The sequence below is a fragment of the Schistocerca americana genome, chromosome 8 (genome assembly GCF_021461395.2).
Source record: "Schistocerca americana isolate TAMUIC-IGC-003095 chromosome 8, iqSchAmer2.1, whole genome shotgun sequence".
Classification (NCBI taxonomy): Eukaryota; Metazoa; Arthropoda; class Insecta; order Orthoptera; family Acrididae; genus Schistocerca; species Schistocerca americana.
This window is the reverse complement of record NC_060126.1, coordinates 257175284-257192733: the sequence shown is the minus strand read 5'-3', so window position 1 is coordinate 257192733 and position 17450 is coordinate 257175284. Positions and strand designations below refer to the sequence as shown.

General features: G+C 46.3%; 1 protein-coding gene across 1 annotated transcript in view; it reads right to left on the bottom strand.

Annotated features, from left to right (window-relative positions):
- Positions 1-17450, bottom strand: part of LOC124545747 (ras-like protein family member 10B) — a 226770-nt gene that overhangs the window by 32490 nt on the left and 176830 nt on the right. Inside the window, exon 3 of the mRNA XM_047124689.1 lies at positions 13644-13847. Coding sequence (XP_046980645.1) covers positions 13644-13847 — 204 coding nt within the window. The remainder of the gene's footprint in view (positions 1-13643; positions 13848-17450) is intronic.

Here is a 17450-nt window from a genome sequence, read left to right as displayed (position 1 = left end):
ATGTGTAACACCATAGCTTAGACACTACATACTGAGCCGTGGTAAAACGTGCTGTTTTGAAGAGCTCGCCGCAGCGCGTAGTGTGAAGCAGTCGCCCTCCGTTTCTGGCGGTGGCGCCGCTGTGGCAATCGCAGCTTTGGTGTCTTCCTCTGGTGGGAAAGGGGAAAGGTTGCCTGTTGACGTGCATTTAAGGGGCGCTATGAGCTCACCTGTTGGTCAGTCTGGGTGAGTCTGGAGTCAGTCTGGGGTCAGTCTCTCGTCCCTAGCTTCCTAGTCTGCCTCTCGTCCGAATTTGTGAGGCAGTTAGTGTCTGTCTGTCTGTCGTCCGGAGTGTTAGTATGTCTTTCGTTCGGATCAATCTTTAAAGCCGGATAAATGAGAGTCTTTCCACTCCGCCAGTAAGAGAACACAGCGAGTAGTCGCCCGGTCGGGGCTTAGTTCCTGCATCTGAGTCTGCGCGTTAGGCCGCCAGCCTGCTCAAGTTGCTCAGGCAACGGTCATTGGCGGTTGGATCGATCGGTTGGTCGGTCGCAAACTGAGACACAAGATGACTTGTCCGCCTTGAGCGTCGGCGCATGTGAGGTCGCCACGTGAGTCCAGAGGGGCGCGGCGTATAGCGAGGGGCTGTGGCTTCGCGGCTGACACGAGAGCAACAGGAGTCAACCCACGACATCGGTCTGGCCGGTGCGAGCTGCGACGCCGTGAGACGGGAGATCGGCGCGCCTTCCTGCGTCCGTTGACGGCAGCGGACGGTTCGGGAGAGCGATTGGGGGGTGCTGCGCCAGGTCTTCTCCAGAAATCGCAGTTTATTATAAGTTAAGTGAGTGGTGATATGTTGTTTCATTTACTTGTTAAATTCTACTTGTTTTCTTGGTGAGGTCACGAGCCGCTTTGTTTTGGGGTTGTCCCACCATTCATCTCAAATGGTTCAAATGGCTCTAAGCACTATGGGAATTAACTTCTGAGGTCATCAGTCCCCTAGAACTTAGAACTACTTAAACCTAAGGACATCACACAAACTCATGCCCGAGGCAGGCTTCGAACCTGCGACCGTAGTGGTCGCGCAGTTCCAGACTGTAGCGCCTAGAATCGCTCGGCCACCACGGCCGGCCATTCATCTCCCTTTGCCCACCCGCGAGAAGGTGGTTATTTATGAATTGGGTGGTCCGTTTTTCCCTTGTGGAGTAGGGGCGGGTTAGAGCAAGTTGGGGTTCGGGTTGTTCGGTAATCTCCCTATCAATCTGCCGTACGTTAGTAGCTGCCTCTGTCATGTTTGTAGGATTCGGTGTGTTAACGAATTCATTGCTTGGAGTGTAACGGCCTAACTCCTGAAATATGTTTTTATCTTGCCTATCATCATGATAGGCGGTATATGTGTACTGTAGAGCGTGTTAACTCGTTTCGCCCACCTGGTATAATGTTATATATGATTGCATTTCATGGTCTTTTATTTATATGGTCATTTTAGTATATAAAGTTGCCCTTCCACCGTAAGACTTTTCTTAGAAGTTAAAATCACGTTGCACCTTCGATGGCAAGTTAATATTTTAATTTTCGTGTTTTGTACCATGTCCATCCCTCCTACGGGGTGCATAGTTTGTGTGCTTGTGTGAATTATCAAAACTTTTAGTTTAAAGTAATCTGGTGTGCTGCAGATTTGCACCAGTGTAGTCTTTCAGAGGTTGTGAGCGGTCGTGACTATGGCCACGTCAAAAGGGAGCGGCAAGGTTCTCAGCCTGAAAGCTCATACACTCAAAAATTTGTTTCTTTCTGCCTCTGAATAAATTGTAACTTGATATTTAGAGGGTGCTTTGTGCTTATGATTTTAAATCTCTCTCTCTCTCTCTCTCTTTTTTTTTTTTTTTTTTTTTTTTTTAACGCTTCTAGGAATAAAATTCCCATTTGTTAGAAGCAATTTGATTATGATTTCATCAGTTACTTCCTGGCAACTACTTCCACGCTCACATAGTGTGATTAAATGTGTTAATGTTCTTGATGAATCGCTAGTAAATGAAATAAAATTTTAAGAATATTCTTTGAAAATTAAATGCACGGTTCACATACCTTTTGTTGGTTCATTTTGATTTCTGTTTTGTTCAACATTCCATTGTTGAGCTTCTCTAAATGTGTTTGATTGAATCGATAATACAAAATTGTATACTCCTTTCTTTGTAAAAACTTTGATGTAATGGTTTGATTCTATGCAATGTAGTATATCTGTCATTTACATTCTTTTTCTCAATTGGCGGGAACAAAATTTACTGTATATAATTGTAATTTCTGTGTGAATATTTTTTTGTACAAATGTCGATATATGCAAATATTCTGTTTTATTTAATATGTTTGGTTGCTGTTATGTAAACTGCTGACCTCCACCTAGGGTTCTTAGTTATTTTGTATGTAAAAGGCGTTGTGGTTCTCCTATGGAACAGAACTTTGTAGCGCGCGCAAAATATGGTTGGCATGGATAAAAAGGTTGAACCAAGAGTCAGTCGGGGACGAGCTACCAAACTATCAACTCCTCATGTAAAAGTTGTGTATTGTGCTGGTTCCGAGAGAGGCTTTTCCTGACGCTTTCCAATGCCTCGGACGGATGGATAAAGAGCTGGAACTATTCTGAAATTGGTATTTATCATCGCCACCAAAAAATGACAGAGTCCAGCAATTCTACCTGCAAATCCACCTACCAACATGCGATCGCCACCACGTTGCGCAATCACTGAAAAGGAACCAAGGAATTATAAAAATGTACAGTGAAGCATCAGCTCATGTGGATGATTTATTTGTTTTCAGTAATAAGGTAACCAAAAAACTATTTATGAAAACTTATCTTGATTTATCCTCTGTCACATTTCAACTTAGGATCCTTCCCATGCTAAAGTGAGTACCGAGTGTCCTTATTGAAAGAACATTTAAGCTCAGTGTTTTACTAATTAATGCCACTTGAAGATAGTAAGAAGAAACTAAGTTAATGTAGCAGAACTAGTAATATAGTAAACGATGCTTGCTGAAAATAATTTTTCTATTAAAACTGCTTGTTAATATTTTGTTGCCAACTTCTAAAGTAAATGTTCTCAAATCTGTGGCTTATAGAGTTTTTGCAAATTAAATGATCACAGTGCAGTCTGTTGAAAATCACCCAAAGATGAGGTATTGTCTTATAACCACATCAAGTTGTGTTCTACTGCAGTAAAAGTTGAGAACTATTACTGTTGAAAGTTACATGTTCATGTTTGTTAAGGGCTTGTTTCTTTAATGTATTGAAAATGTGTTTAGTGTATTGAAAGTGTGTTTAGTTTGCTCTGCTACAGTGGTCAAAATTAAGGGCTGCCCTTATAGTAATGTAGTAAATGATGCTTGCTGAAAATAATTTTTCTATTAAAACTGCTTGTTAATATTTTGTTGCCAACTTCTAAAGTGAATGTTCTCAAATCTGTGGCTTATAGAGTTTTTGCAAATTAAATGATCACAGTGCAGCCTGTTGAAAATGACCCAAAGGTGAGCTATTGTCTTATAGCCACGTCAAGTTGTGTTCTACTGCAGTAAAAGTTGAGAACTATTACTGTTGAAACTTACATGTTCATGTTTGTTAAGGGCTTGTTTCTTTAATGTATTGAAAATGTGTTTAGTGTATTGTAAATGTGTTTAGTTTGCTCTGCTACAGTGGTCAAAAATTAAGGGCTCCCCTCCATTGACAGTAGTTCAAATGCACAAAGTTACTTAATTATAGGAAGTTTTAATTACTCTTGCTAATCAAGTCAAATTCTGTACAAATTAAAAGCGCATACTAATGGTGTAACAGGATCCACAGTTTGTCTATTACGTTCATGCTAGATAAGGATTAATAGAAAGACCACTATATATGAAAACAGTAACTTCTTTATTCAAAAGACAGTGAGAAATAATCTGTTAGTGAATTCCATTTAATTTTCATTTTAAGTAGAAAGGTGTTTAGTAGTGAGAGATTTAATCTATGCACAATAACTAATTTTGCTGTGAACCATATCTATATTTCAAGTCAGATAGGAATATGTTTGAAAAGTAATATTGAACCTATGTCCAATTTACGATTCTACAGTGAATATTAATAGTTACGTTATTAAGACCATTCAGTTTGACTAAGTCCTCAAGGTAACAGTGTGTTTCGTTATCTGTTATATTTGTGCAAATAGTTTGTTCAGTTCTGTCAGCTCCAACTTTAAAGTGAACATATGCAGGTGCCAGAGTTCTTTGCACTCTCGGGTGACAAAGTATAGGCTGTGATTACCCATTGAAGTTACTTATTTTCAGTTTCTTGAACAAGAATGTTACTCATTCTTATGCCTAATTAGGCTGGCGACCGTTTTTTATTATCATTTGGACACTGTGGATAGGTAAATTATTGTTTGTTACTGTTTAAATTTTACGTAATTCTGACTTTCACTTCCGATAAGCCACCTCCGTTAGGCACAACACGGTCAACATAGCAAAATTCCTTTCAGAGGGTAACACTGCTCTGCTTCTTTATACTGTAATTGCTTTAATAAAAATAATTTACTTATACGAACTACTGCCTCCAGCTTTGAGGTTGTAGTATGTCAATAGCACACGGTAGTGTTAAAGATGGATCAACAAAGGAACTCAAAGGATCGTCTGCCGCGGAGCCAATGTTCAACAATGTGCGCTAAACGGTGGGCTCCAAAACACCTGTGCCTGCACCATCATTGAACTCTTTTGACAGATAGGACACAGTATGGCACGAAAGGTAGACCAGCTGCGGCGTTTCTGAGATGGTCATTCTCAGCTACTGGGTAACAATAGGCGGACTTTCGCCATAAGACACGGAGAGCTAGATCGAACAACGACACGAAAAAAAAAAAAAATATCGGCTGTGGTCTTGATAAGAGAGCTACTGGAACAAAAGAGCCGCCACAAGTGCGAATGGGGCAATACAGTCTGAAAAAGGGCATACTGCTGTGAGTGAGCGTGTGGGTGCTATTCTGTCATTCTGCGCAACGGATTAATCTGAGAGGTACCCTTTACCCTGTGCCTCCTGCAAGATGCAATTTCCACCCCACACTACTACAGAAGTCAGACAGACGCTCCTAACGTTCTAAAGAGAAATGCCTGAAAAACTTTCAGCAATAAATATCTTCTGGAGTCGTCTGCTGTAAGAAAATGACACAAAAGTTCACAAAATTTCTTACGTAACTAGTGGGATACTTGGGTACTGGAATAGTGCTAGTTAGTGTAAGAAAAACATGACACTAACAAAAATTATTATTTTTTCTGCAAAAATTCTGAGAAATCACTATGGCACTTTTAGATATGAACTGAACAAGTTATTTCCTGGTTCTTTTCGGAATGTAAAGTTATCTCTTAAGGACAGTATTCGCCAATGAAATTTCTATACAAAGTTTAAGATTGTTATTGACTTGGCAGAATGGCTGAGAGCCGCGCCTACTTAACTTGAATTATTATCCGTTAGAATGTTGCTAGGTACGATCGAGGCTGTCGCGTGTGAAATGCAGTGAAGTGTACTGTTGTGGAGGAAATATGGGGCTCGCAAGAGCTGTAGCGCACAATACCGTAAGCTGCGATGACTGCTGTCTGCGCCGCTCGCTGCTGACAAATAAGATAACTCTCGTTCTATCTGGATTGACCTTTGCCAATCAAACTCTCCCTATGCCTTGATGAAGTCAAGGACTCCTATCCGCCCCTAGTCTAACTATTGGCGGGGTACACCGGTCAGATAACTAGTCCACCGCTATGCCACTCAAAAATTCGCTCGCAAGCGTTTAACTATAACTCTGTCCGTTCACACCGCACAATAAGTGTGGCGGCCAACACAGTGAACAACGCTTAATCGCAAGGGCTCAATTTAGAGTCGCACTCCGATTCGCTCTCGACAGAGGTGCTCTGCCAGTGAAGTACTGAGGAGAGACTTGTTCCTCGCTCTTTGAGTACACGTACGAGCGCAGACACTCTCGTTACGTGTTCTCGCTCCAAGAGCGACAACGGAACGGCCCCTCTCCACGCCAGACATGAAGGGGTATATTTTTTGGTCTGTTCCATTACTCCTTCAGCTCAAGGCGTCAGGAATATCGTCTGCCAATCAGCATTGCTCTTCTAAAACGGGAGAATGACGTTTCGTTGAAGGCGACGAATCCGGAAATTTGGAGCATCGGCGTTTGGCGTTTCCTGTCTCCCTGTGAAAACCTCTGAAACTGCGCGCTATGTTCGTAAAGAATGCATAGGCTGGGCGCTCTCACACAATGTAGCGGAATTTGCTTTTAAGCCGAACATGGGGTTGTTCTCCCTTTCACTCGGAGAAATGCTGTCTGCTCTACGGATGGTCGCCAGCTGACGTAGATAGGTTGACTCGTCTTCTGAAGGGACCGGCCTCCTGGCATGCGGTTTGCCTCTCCCGAACTAAAAGCTTTTGTGAGCGTCGTGTCTTGAATGTGTGTGTGTATGCCAGCCTCGAGTATTTCAACCTTTTCAATCTCGGTGCGCACTTGCAATTTACTTGTTATTTGCATATCGTTTACATGAGTTCATACAACGTTGACTTTATCTTATCGAGTTTGGGTTCGAATGAAGCGTCTGGATGTGCGGAATACGATTGTGAGGGCGGAATATGTAAGCAATGAAGGTCAGGAGACCACGACGTCTTACACTGCTTTAGTTCATATGACAAAATGAAGCACCAGAATAAAGCATCCTGTGGTTTATTCAGACAAAACATGCTCCACACCGTCAATAAGAACTGTGAAACTTCACGAGGGGTAGTTCCAAGCAAAAGTGAAGGCCATTGGTTAATGACTGTGCCATGCACGACACTTGGCATATACAGGGTGTCCCAGGAGGAATCGTCAATGTTCAGGGATGTTACAAGTATGCTTATTTGAAGCAAAAAACTTCATATCGACACATGCCCTATTCCGAATGGTTTTCGAGATAGAACACATTAAATTTAATGTACATTGTTACACGTTAAGAAAGAATTACCCCAATGGGACGGAACTCGGCAGATGTTATGTACATGTACCGACAAAGAAAAGATGACAATCTCAGAAAAAATGGATGATTTATCCGAGAGGAAAAGCATTACAAATTGAGCAAGTCAGTAACACGTTGGTCCTCCTCTGGCCCCCTTGAAGAACTTATTCGGCTTAGCTTAGAGTGATGGAGTTGTTGGATGTCTTCGTGAGGAATATCGTACCAAATTCTCTCCAGTTGGCGCGTTAGATTGTCAAAAACGTGAGCTGGTTGAAGACCTCTGCCCATGATGCTCCAATTGTTATAAATTGTGGAGAGACAGGTCGAACCTACTGGCAAAGTTAGGGTTCGACAAGCACGAAGACGAGTAGTAGAAACATTTGCTGTGTGTAAGGAGGTATTACCTTAATGGAATGTAAGCCAAGTATGGCCTGTCATGAAGGCAACAAAAAGGTGTGTAGAATATCGTCGACGTTATGCTGTGGTGTAAGGGTGCCATGGATGACAACCAAAGGAGTCCTGCTATGAAAATAAATGGCTCCCAAGACTACGACTTGTGGTTGTCGGGTAGTATGGCAGACGACAGGTTGGTATCCCATCAAAGTCAAGGCGTCTCCAGACGCTAGTCATTGGGGCTCTGTTCGAATTGGGACTCATCACTGAAGACAGACAGGTCACCGGATCTCTTCCCAAATGAGATTATTTGGAGAATTATGGGCCGAGCCCTCCAACCAGCTCGAGATTTTGACGCTCTAACATGTCAGCTGGACAAAATTTGGCACGCTACCCGTCTGGAGCACATCCAACAACCCTACCAATCAATGCCACAGGGAATAACTGCCTGCCTGCATATATTCCAGAGGTTGACCAATGTGTTATTGATTTACTCAGTTTGTGAAGCTCTTTCTCTTGAGTAAATCATCCAATTGTTCTGAAGTTGTAATAATTTTTTCTGTCTGTGGATATACACCACATCTACAGATTTCCGTCCCATTCGAATAATTCCTTCTTGGTGCGTGATTTTTTTGTCTTAAGAGTGTATTTTGGTAACCATTGGGAATAGGGTGTATATCCATATTAAATTTTTCACTTCAAATGAGGATTCCTGTCATATCGCTGAATAGCGACCATTCCGCCTGAGACACCCTGCAGACGGACGTAACAATGCTGCACTTCTAAGCACTCCGATTTCAGGCCACGAGTGGCCTACCGGGACCATCCGACCGCCGTGTCATCCTCAGTGGAGGATGCGGATAGGAGGGACAGGGGCCAGCACACCGGTCTCCTGGTCGTTATGATGGTATTCTTGACCGAAGCCGCTACTATTCGGTCGAGTAGCTCCTCAGTTGGCATCATGAGGCTGAGTGCACACCGAAAAATGGCAACAGCGAATGGCGGCTTGTATGGTCACCCATTTAAGTGCCGACCACGCCCGACAGCGCTTAACTTCGTGCACTTCTAAGAATGATGGATTATACATGTGGTGTCACCGCCAGACACCACACTTGCTAGGTGGTAGCTTAAATCGGCCGCGGTCCATTTAGTACATGTCGGACCCGTGTGTCGCCACTGTGTGATCGCAGACCGAGCGCCACCACAAGGCAGGTCTCGAGATACGGACGAGCACTCGCCCAGTTGTATGACGACTTTGCTAGCGACTACACTGACAAAGCCTTTCTTTCATTTGCCGAGAGACAGTTAGAATAGCCTTCAGCTAAGTCCATGGCTACGACCTAGCAAGGCGCCATTAACCGTATCTGAAGATAGTCTTATTTGTATTATCAAGAGCGATGTACCACAAGGATGTAATAAAGTTAAGTATTCGAGGAGCTGCATACTTTTCTTATTAGCATTCAATACTTATCCTGTTCCAGACTTCACGCCAGTCGGCGTGTGTGTACGCGTGCCTTTCTTTCGGCTACCCGTCACTGTGGACTGGCTGCCTTGTCAGTCCACTACATTGGCGACGAGGCAAACGTGTTCTTTCTAATTGCTTACATTTACTTGTGTCATGGCTTCGCCAGATGTACTGTCCGAATTCTATCGCTTGCAGAATCAGCAGACGCAGGCATTATTGGATGCCCTTGGACAGCTCGTCCAGGGTCAACGTGCCATTCAAACCGATACGGCAGCCGCCGCTTCACCGCTACCGCAGCCACAACTCGCAGTTGCACCGCCTTTTAGGCACTACGATCCAGAGCACGAATCTTGGACTGAGTGGTCACGCCAGTTTGGATTTCATCTCGCCGCCTACAGAATTCAAGGTAATGAGCGGCAGCCGTTTTTGCTTTCGGGTGTAGGTGTATCCACCTACCGTGTGATAGTGAAATTGTTTCCCCGACGCGACGTAGCAACTCTGTCCTACGACGAAATTTTGTCTGCTTTAGATGCCTATTTCAAAGAAACAGTAAATGTCGTTGCAAAAAGGTATACGTTCTTTCGTACAAAACGTACGGCCGGTCAAACTAATCGGGAGTGGGTTGCAACTTTGCAAGGCCTTACTAGCGATTGTGCGTTTGAATGTGACTGTGGCCTTCCTTATTCAGATACTATGGTGCGTGATGCAATAGCACAGAACGTTTCTGATGTTCGCATACGGGAGCAAATTTTGAAACTAGTTAATCCCTCCCTTCAACAAGTGATAGACATATTGGATAGGCAAGACACACTTGACTGCGCTCAGGACTCATTTGCAACTTCGCCAGCCGTGTGTAACATCAACCGGCCTGCCGGGCGCACTGCGCGGCCCGGTCAACTGCCCTCGCGCACACCAACGCAGCTGCCGCCACGCTCTAAACCAGGTGTGCCGCGCCAGCACACAAATGCAGTGAAATCATGCCCGCGGTGTGCTACTAGACATTCGCGTGAAAATTGCCTGTCACGCCAAGCTATTTGCTTTTTCTGTAATAAGAAAGGACATGTTCAAAGTGTTTGCCAGAAAAAGCTCAGATCAGACACTCTTAATCATTCCAGGCCCTTTGCTTTGCGCCAGAATCAAACCAAGAATACTCAGGCTCGTGGACCTTCGCCCATGGACATTCATGTAGTTAATTCCACTCCGCCCAGTGCCACTTTCTCTAACAGTGACTGTGTTCGTCCCACAAAAAGTGTGCGCCGACGTCGCCGGAAATCACGTCAATTAGCAAGTGATGCTGTACCTGTACCAGTTCAAATTGCACGAGACAGTCGCTCTTGTCGTCAGCAGGACAATAAACTTTTTGTAGATTTGGACTTTAATGGCAAGGTCATACCATTCCAGCTCGATACCGGAGCTGCTGTTTCATTGCTCAATCACGACACGTACAAACAACTGGGCAAACCTCCGTTGCATGCCGCAAATGTTCAGCTCAGTACATATTCAGGACAGAAAATTCCTGTGTTAGGACAGTGCAGCCTTCTTGCAACATACAAGGGACAAACAAAACTTGTGTCATTTTACATTCTTCGTTCTTCTACTGCAGTGAACTTGTTTGGTTTAGATTTATTTCAGTTGTTTAACATGTCTATAGTAAATCAGGTCCTATCAGTGAATCAGACTGTGCCTTCAGACAGTGTTTCTCGCCTGTGTGAAGATTTTGCCGACATTTTTGCACCGGGCCTTGGTTGCGCTAAGAACTATGAAGCACATTTGGAACTGAAAGTAAACGCGCAACCGAAATTTTTCCGAGCGCGCAATGTTCCCAACGCATTGCGTGATGAGGTCGCAAGAACATTAAACGATTTAGAATCACAAGGTGTGAGTGAATGTGCGCATTGCCTTTTCCCTTTCAGCTCCGCTTCATCGCTTACGCCGTACAGGTGTTCCGTTCGTCTGGACGACGGAATGCGAACGCGCCTTTCGCCAGTTGAAATCGGCATTGCTTTCTAATACTTGCCTTACGCCATTCGATCCCCAGAAACCCCTTTTGTTGATGGTAGATGCATCGGATTTCGGGATCGGTGCTGTGCTTGCGCACAAAGTTGGCTCGCATGATCGCCCTATTGCCTTTGCGTCAAAATTGCTCTCATCTGCGCAAAGAAATTATTCACAGATAGAGAAAGAAACTTTGGCTCTCGTATTTGGTGTTACTAAGTTCCATGATTTCTTGCATGGTCGTCACTTTACCATCATCACAGACCACAATCCTTTGACGTCGCTTTTTCATCCGAACAAGCCTGTACCTCCGCGTACAGCGCAGAAATTCATTCGCTGGTCTATTTTCCTCTCGCAGTACCGCTACAATATCTTGTATCGGTCCACTGCTAAGCACGGAAACGCCGATGCGTTGTCCCGTTTGCCTGTTGCTGAGGATAAAGCATTCCATTCTTCCGAACTTGCTTGCATGTTCATTGATTCGGAAACCGATGAAGTGGTCGAATCGTTTCCGATTGATTTTCGTCGTGTAGCTACAGCCACAGCTGCTGACCCGGTCCTTGCTACCGTTTTGCGTTTTGTTGCTACGCAATGGCCCTTGTCAAAGTCTCGGATCGAGGATCCGTTGGTTCGCCGATTTTTTCCTCACAAGGAGAGACTTTTTGTTCGACGTGGTGTTTTGTTGTTGCGTTCTGATAATGATCAGTCCAGAGTCGTGGTCCCACGTTCGTTACAGTCCTCTGTCTTTCGGCTTCTTCACCAAGGACATTGGGGTATAGTGCGAACGAAACAACTTGCTCGTCAGCACTGTACTTGGTTCGGAATCGATGCTGCGATTACGAATATGTGTTCTTCTTGCATGGCGTGTGCCGAACAACAATCCGCACCGCTGCGGAAAGTCTTTGCATGGCCAAAAGCCACTTCCCCTTGGCAACGCTTGCACATCGATTTTGCTGCTCCATTCTGGAATGCTCGATGGTTGGTTCTGGTAGATGCCTTCAGTAATTTTCCTTTTGTTGTCTGGATGTCTTCCACGACGTCCTCTGCCACCATCCAAGCGTTGTCTGCTATCTTTTGCATTGAAGGTCTTCCGCAGACTATTGTTTCCGACAATGGCCCACAATTCATGTCCGCAGAATTTCAGTCATTCTGCCAGGCGAATGGTATTCAACATCTGACGTCCGCGCCGTTTTCGCCTCAGTCGAACGGTGCCGCTGAACGATTGGTCCGGACTTTCAAGTCACAGATGTTAAAGTTGAAAGAGTCGCATTCTCGGGAGGACGCGTTGTTGCTCTTTTTGTCGTCGTATCGCTCTCAGCCCCGAGATGGTCGCTCGCCGGCTGAGTTGCTCCACGGTCGTCTTCATCGAACCTTGATGTCTTTGCTGCATCCGCCGCATCAGGTTCCTGTGCAGCGGCAGACTTCTGCTTTCGCTCCAGGCGACGTTGTATTTTATCGCAACTATCGGGGTTCGCGGCGTTGGCTCGCAGGGCGCATTCTTCGCTGCCTCGGCCGCGCGATGTATTTGGTTTTTGGGGGCCTCTGGTGAGGTGCGTCGGCATCTCAATCAGCTGCGCCTCTGTCGTCGCACGGGTTCTGCCGCTCCCCGTCTGCTATCAGCGACGGTGCCGTCCGGTCAGCGCCCTGGGGACCCATCTACTGTCTCGCCTCATCCCCAAGTGTTACCGACGATGCCTTCCATTTTGCCCCATGGCGACGCGCCGCCGCAGCCGCCGCCGCCGCCGCCTGTTCTCCCGCCGGCGCCGCCCGCATTCGACGCTTCACTGCAGCCGCCAAGCGCCTCCCTGGGTCACGCGCCGCCGATCGCTTCCCGTGACCAGGTTTCCTCCGCCATGGAACTCTTGCCCGCTCCGGACCACATGGCGTCTTCGCGCGTTGGGTACCCCGACGCAATGGAGGTCGACCCTTCGGCCCCTCCTGTCTCTTTACGGGCGCATACACCGCATGTTGACGTGCACCCTGGACTACGTTTTCAGGCGTTTCCTAGCTCCCCTCGGACCGAATGGCCGGGTGCGGGTGGCACAGCCTCGCCTGTTGTTAGGCTCCCCACCTCATCGCATACGTCAACATGGGGTCCTCCCCACGGCGGGCGGAAGCCTTATCACACGACCGTTCGCCGATTTGCGGGGGAGGAATGTGGTGTCACCGCCAGACACCACACTTGCTAGGTGGTAGCTTAAATCGGCCGCGGTCCATTTAGTACATGTCGGACCCGCGTGTCGCCACTGTGTGATCGCAGACCGAGCGCCACCACAAGGCAGATCTCGAGATACGGACGAGCACTCGCCCAGTTGTACGACGACTTTGCTAGCGACTACACTGACGAAGCCTTTCTCTCATTTGCCGAGAGACAGTTAGAATAGCCTTCAGCTAAGTCCATGGCTACGACCTAGCAAGGCGCCATTAACCGTATCTGAAGATAGTCTTATTTGTATTATCAAGAGCGATGTACCACAAGGATGTAATAAAGTTAAGTATTCGAGGAGCTGCATACTTTTCTTATTAGCATTCAATACTTATCCTGTTCCAGACTTCACGCCAGTCGGCGTGTGTGTACGCGTGCCTTTCTTTCGGCTACCCGTCACTGTGGACTGGCTGCCTTGTCAGTCCACTACAATACACTGTTACCATTTCCCTCTCCCCGCTCCTCAGGCATAAACTTGATGTTGCTGCCGCCCTGGCCAGGCCTCTATTTCGGTTTGCAGAGTTATGCGAAAGACAGCAGAAATGTTCCTCATCACAATGGGAAGTGGAACTGGAAATGTTGTTGTTTAGACTCCGTACTCACCAGCACGTAAGCGTTGGCGCTCCTGAGTCCGTAGAAGCGGAAGTCGGCCCACTCGTAGAAGGAGTTGATGGGGAAGTAGGGGATGACTGGTATGTCGGAGACCTTGAGCTCGTACAGGCGCTCGTTGATCACCACGGTGGGGTAGTAGGCGTAGCGGCGGTCCGTCGCCGAGTAGTCGTCGCTGAACTCGTTCCACACGAACTGCTGCGCACACAACGTCAGGCGTCCGCAAATCAGCATCACAGTTTTGCTGCTCCGCTACATACACATGAAATAATTTGAGGCGCTTTGCAAAGAGACTCGTTAAAATTTACACTTATCTTACACTGCTGGCCATTAAAATTGCTACACCACGAAGATGACGTGCTACAGACACGAAATTTAACCAATAGAAAGAAGATGCTGTGATATGCAAATGATTAGCTTTTCAGAGCATTCACACAAGGTTCGCGCCAGTGGCGACACCTACAACGTGCTGACACGAGGAAGGTTTCCAACCGATTTCTCATACACAAACAGCAGTTGACCGGCGTTGCCTGGTGAAACGTTGTTGTGATGCCTCGTGTAAGGAGGAGAAATGCGTACCATCACGTTGCCGACTTTGATAAAGGTCGGATTGTAGCCTATCGCGATTGCGGTTTATCGTATCGCGACATTGCTGCTCGCGTTGGTCGAGATCCAATGACTGTTAGTAGAATATGGAATCGGAGGGTTCAGGAGGGTAATACGGAACGCCGTGCTGGATCCCAACGACCTCGTATCACTAGCAGTCGAGATGGCAGGCATCTTATCCGCATGGCTGTAACGGATCGTGCAGTCACGTCTCGATCCCTGAGTCAACAGATAGGGACGTTTGCAAGACAACAACCATCTGCACGAACAGTTCGACGACGTTTGCAGCAGCATAGACTAACAGCTCAGACCATGGCTGCGGTTTCCCTTGACGCTGCAACACAGATAGGAGCGCCTACCATGGTGTACTCAACGACGAACCTGGGTGCACGAATGGCAAAACGTCATTTTTCCGGATGAATCCAGGTTCTGTTTACAGCATTATGATGGTCGAATCCGTGTTTGGCGACATCGCGGTGAACGCACATTGGATGCGTGTATTCGTCATCCCCATACCATACTGGCGTATCACCCGGTGTGATGGTATGGGATGTCATTGGTTACACGTGTCGGTCACCTCTTGTTCGCATTGACGGCACTTTGAACAGTGGACGTTACATTTCAGATGTGTTACGACCCGTGGCTCTACCCTTTATTCTATACCTGCGAAACCCTACATTTCAGTAGGATTATGCATGATCGCGTGTTGCAGGTCCTGTATGGGCCTTTGTGGATACAGAAAGTGTTCGACTGCTGCCCTGGCCAGCACATTCTGCAGATCTCTCACCAAATGAAAACTTCTGGTCAGTGGTGGCCGAGCAACTGGCTCGTCACAATACGCCAGTCACTACTCTTGATGGGCGGCCAGTGTGACCGTGCGGTTCTAGGCGCTTCAGGCTGGAACCACGTGACCGCTACGGTCGCAGGTTCGAATCCTGCTTTGGGGAATGGATGTGTGTGATGTCCTTAGGTTAGTTAGGTTTAAGTAGTTCTCAGGTCTAGGGGACTGATCATTACAGATATTAAGTCCCATAGTGCTCAGAGCCATTTGAACCACTACTCTTTATGACCTGTGGTATCGTGTTGAAGCTGCATGGGCAGCTGTACGTGTACACGCCATTCAAACTCAATTGACTCAATGCCCAGGCGTGTGAAGGCCGTTATTACGGCCAGAGGTGGTTGTTGTGGGTACTAACCAACCCCTTCATTTAATCAAGTTGTGCCCTGAATTTCTTTTCTCTTCAGTTCCATTCAGTACTTCCTGGTTACAATGGTGTGCAGAAGTTAGGGACAAAAGTAACTCTGGCATGATGGGTCACTGCGAAGTAACGTATCTCGATCGCACATAGAAAGAACTGTTACTGTATAGTAAAGGAAAACGGTATGAAACAAAGATTACTGTGACTTTCAGTCAAAGACAATAATTACACTGCAGTCGCCGTTATTCACCTTCTTTCGCTGCCCATTGAAAGAGGCAGTACATGATTCTTAACAGGTCGTGTAATCACCACGGGCAGCAAAGCATGCTCTGCAATATGTTTCCATGCTGGTCACGAGATTGCTAAGGAGTTCTTGTAACAAGCCGTTCCATTGCTCCACCAGCGCGGCTTACTGCTGCTGGATGGTCATTGGTGCATGCGGACGTGCAGCAGTTCGTCTTTCCAATGCGTCACCGACGTGCTCGATGGGATTTAAGTCAGAGGAAAGGGCAAGCCAATCCACTCCTCAAATAACCTCTCGTTCCAAGAGCTGCTCCACCTTAGCGGTTCGATGTGGTCGCGCACTGCAATCCATACCAATGTGGTCAGGGCTGAATGCTCCCGTGAAAAGACGCACGCATGGAAGGAGTACAGCGTCACAAAATGTTGACCAGTGAGAGTATCGTGCTCAAAGATTTGGAAAGCAATACGCCCATGCTGTGTTATACCTCCCCACACCGTATCACCTGGACCACCCAGACGATCAAGATCGACAGTGTTCCTTGGTGCATTACGTAATTGTACCTCTTGCCATACGAGAGAACGTCCAACATTGATGAACATGATCGTTTTGGTGGGCTAAGTGGAAGTACGAGGGTTTTCCAGAAAGTAATGCACCGCACTTTTTTTCTTCAACAGTTCTTTATTGAACATAATAAGAATTACACACACGAAAGAATGATGTTTTATCTACACATCCTATTTTTCCACGTAATCTCCATTCCATTCTATAGCCTTACTCTAGCGTGAAACAATGGCGTACATGCCGCGTCAGTACCAACCCTTGTCCTGGTGGCGGAGCCAGTGCTTCGCTGTGTGAATCACCTCCTCATCGTCCTCAAAATGTCTTCCACGAATGGCATCCTTTAACGGCCCAAAGAAGTAGAAGTCCGGGGGGGCTACGTCAGGTGCGACAGCCGTGGATGGTCTCCCCGACCGCCGCAAATCGTAAAGCTAAGCCGAACCGCCTTCTGATGACCTCACTCTCTGTACCCAGCGACTAACTGTACTTCTGTCGTCAGCAGATGCTCCAAAGACTTTGCACAAACGTTTGTGGATATTCCCCACAGTTTCTTTCTCTGCAGTGAGAAATTCAGTGACGGCACGTTACTTCTAACGTACATAACCTACAGACGCCCTTTTGGAACTGTCCTACAGCTACACTATCGGTCGGAAGTGACGGAAACTTCGAGCCCTCACTCAGGAGACTTCAAATACTGCATACGCAACATTTCGCATTCGTAGAATTGTTTTCGGCTAAGAAAACGGTGTATTACTTTCTGGGCAACCCTCATATAACTTTGCATACGCATAATTAATAAATGATGGTACTGATCCTCCATGGTGCACAAAACGCGTCAGATAACTGTTTCAGAAGCAGCGAAAAAAGCATGCCAAATTTAAAAGATCGCAAAATCCCCAAGACTGGCCAAGTTTCGCGGAAGTTCGAAATATAGCGCAAACTCAATGCGAGAAGCTTTTAATAAGTTCCACAACGAAATTCTGTTTCGAAATCTGGCACAAAACCCAAAGAGATTTTGGTCATACATCAAGTACACCATTGACAAGACGCTATCAGTACCTTCACTGCGCGATAACAAAGGTGAAGTCCATGACGACAGTGCCACTAAAGCAGAGTTATTAATCACGATTTTCCGAAACTCCTTTACCAAGGAAGACGTAGTAAATATTCCTGAATTCCAATCAAGAACAACTG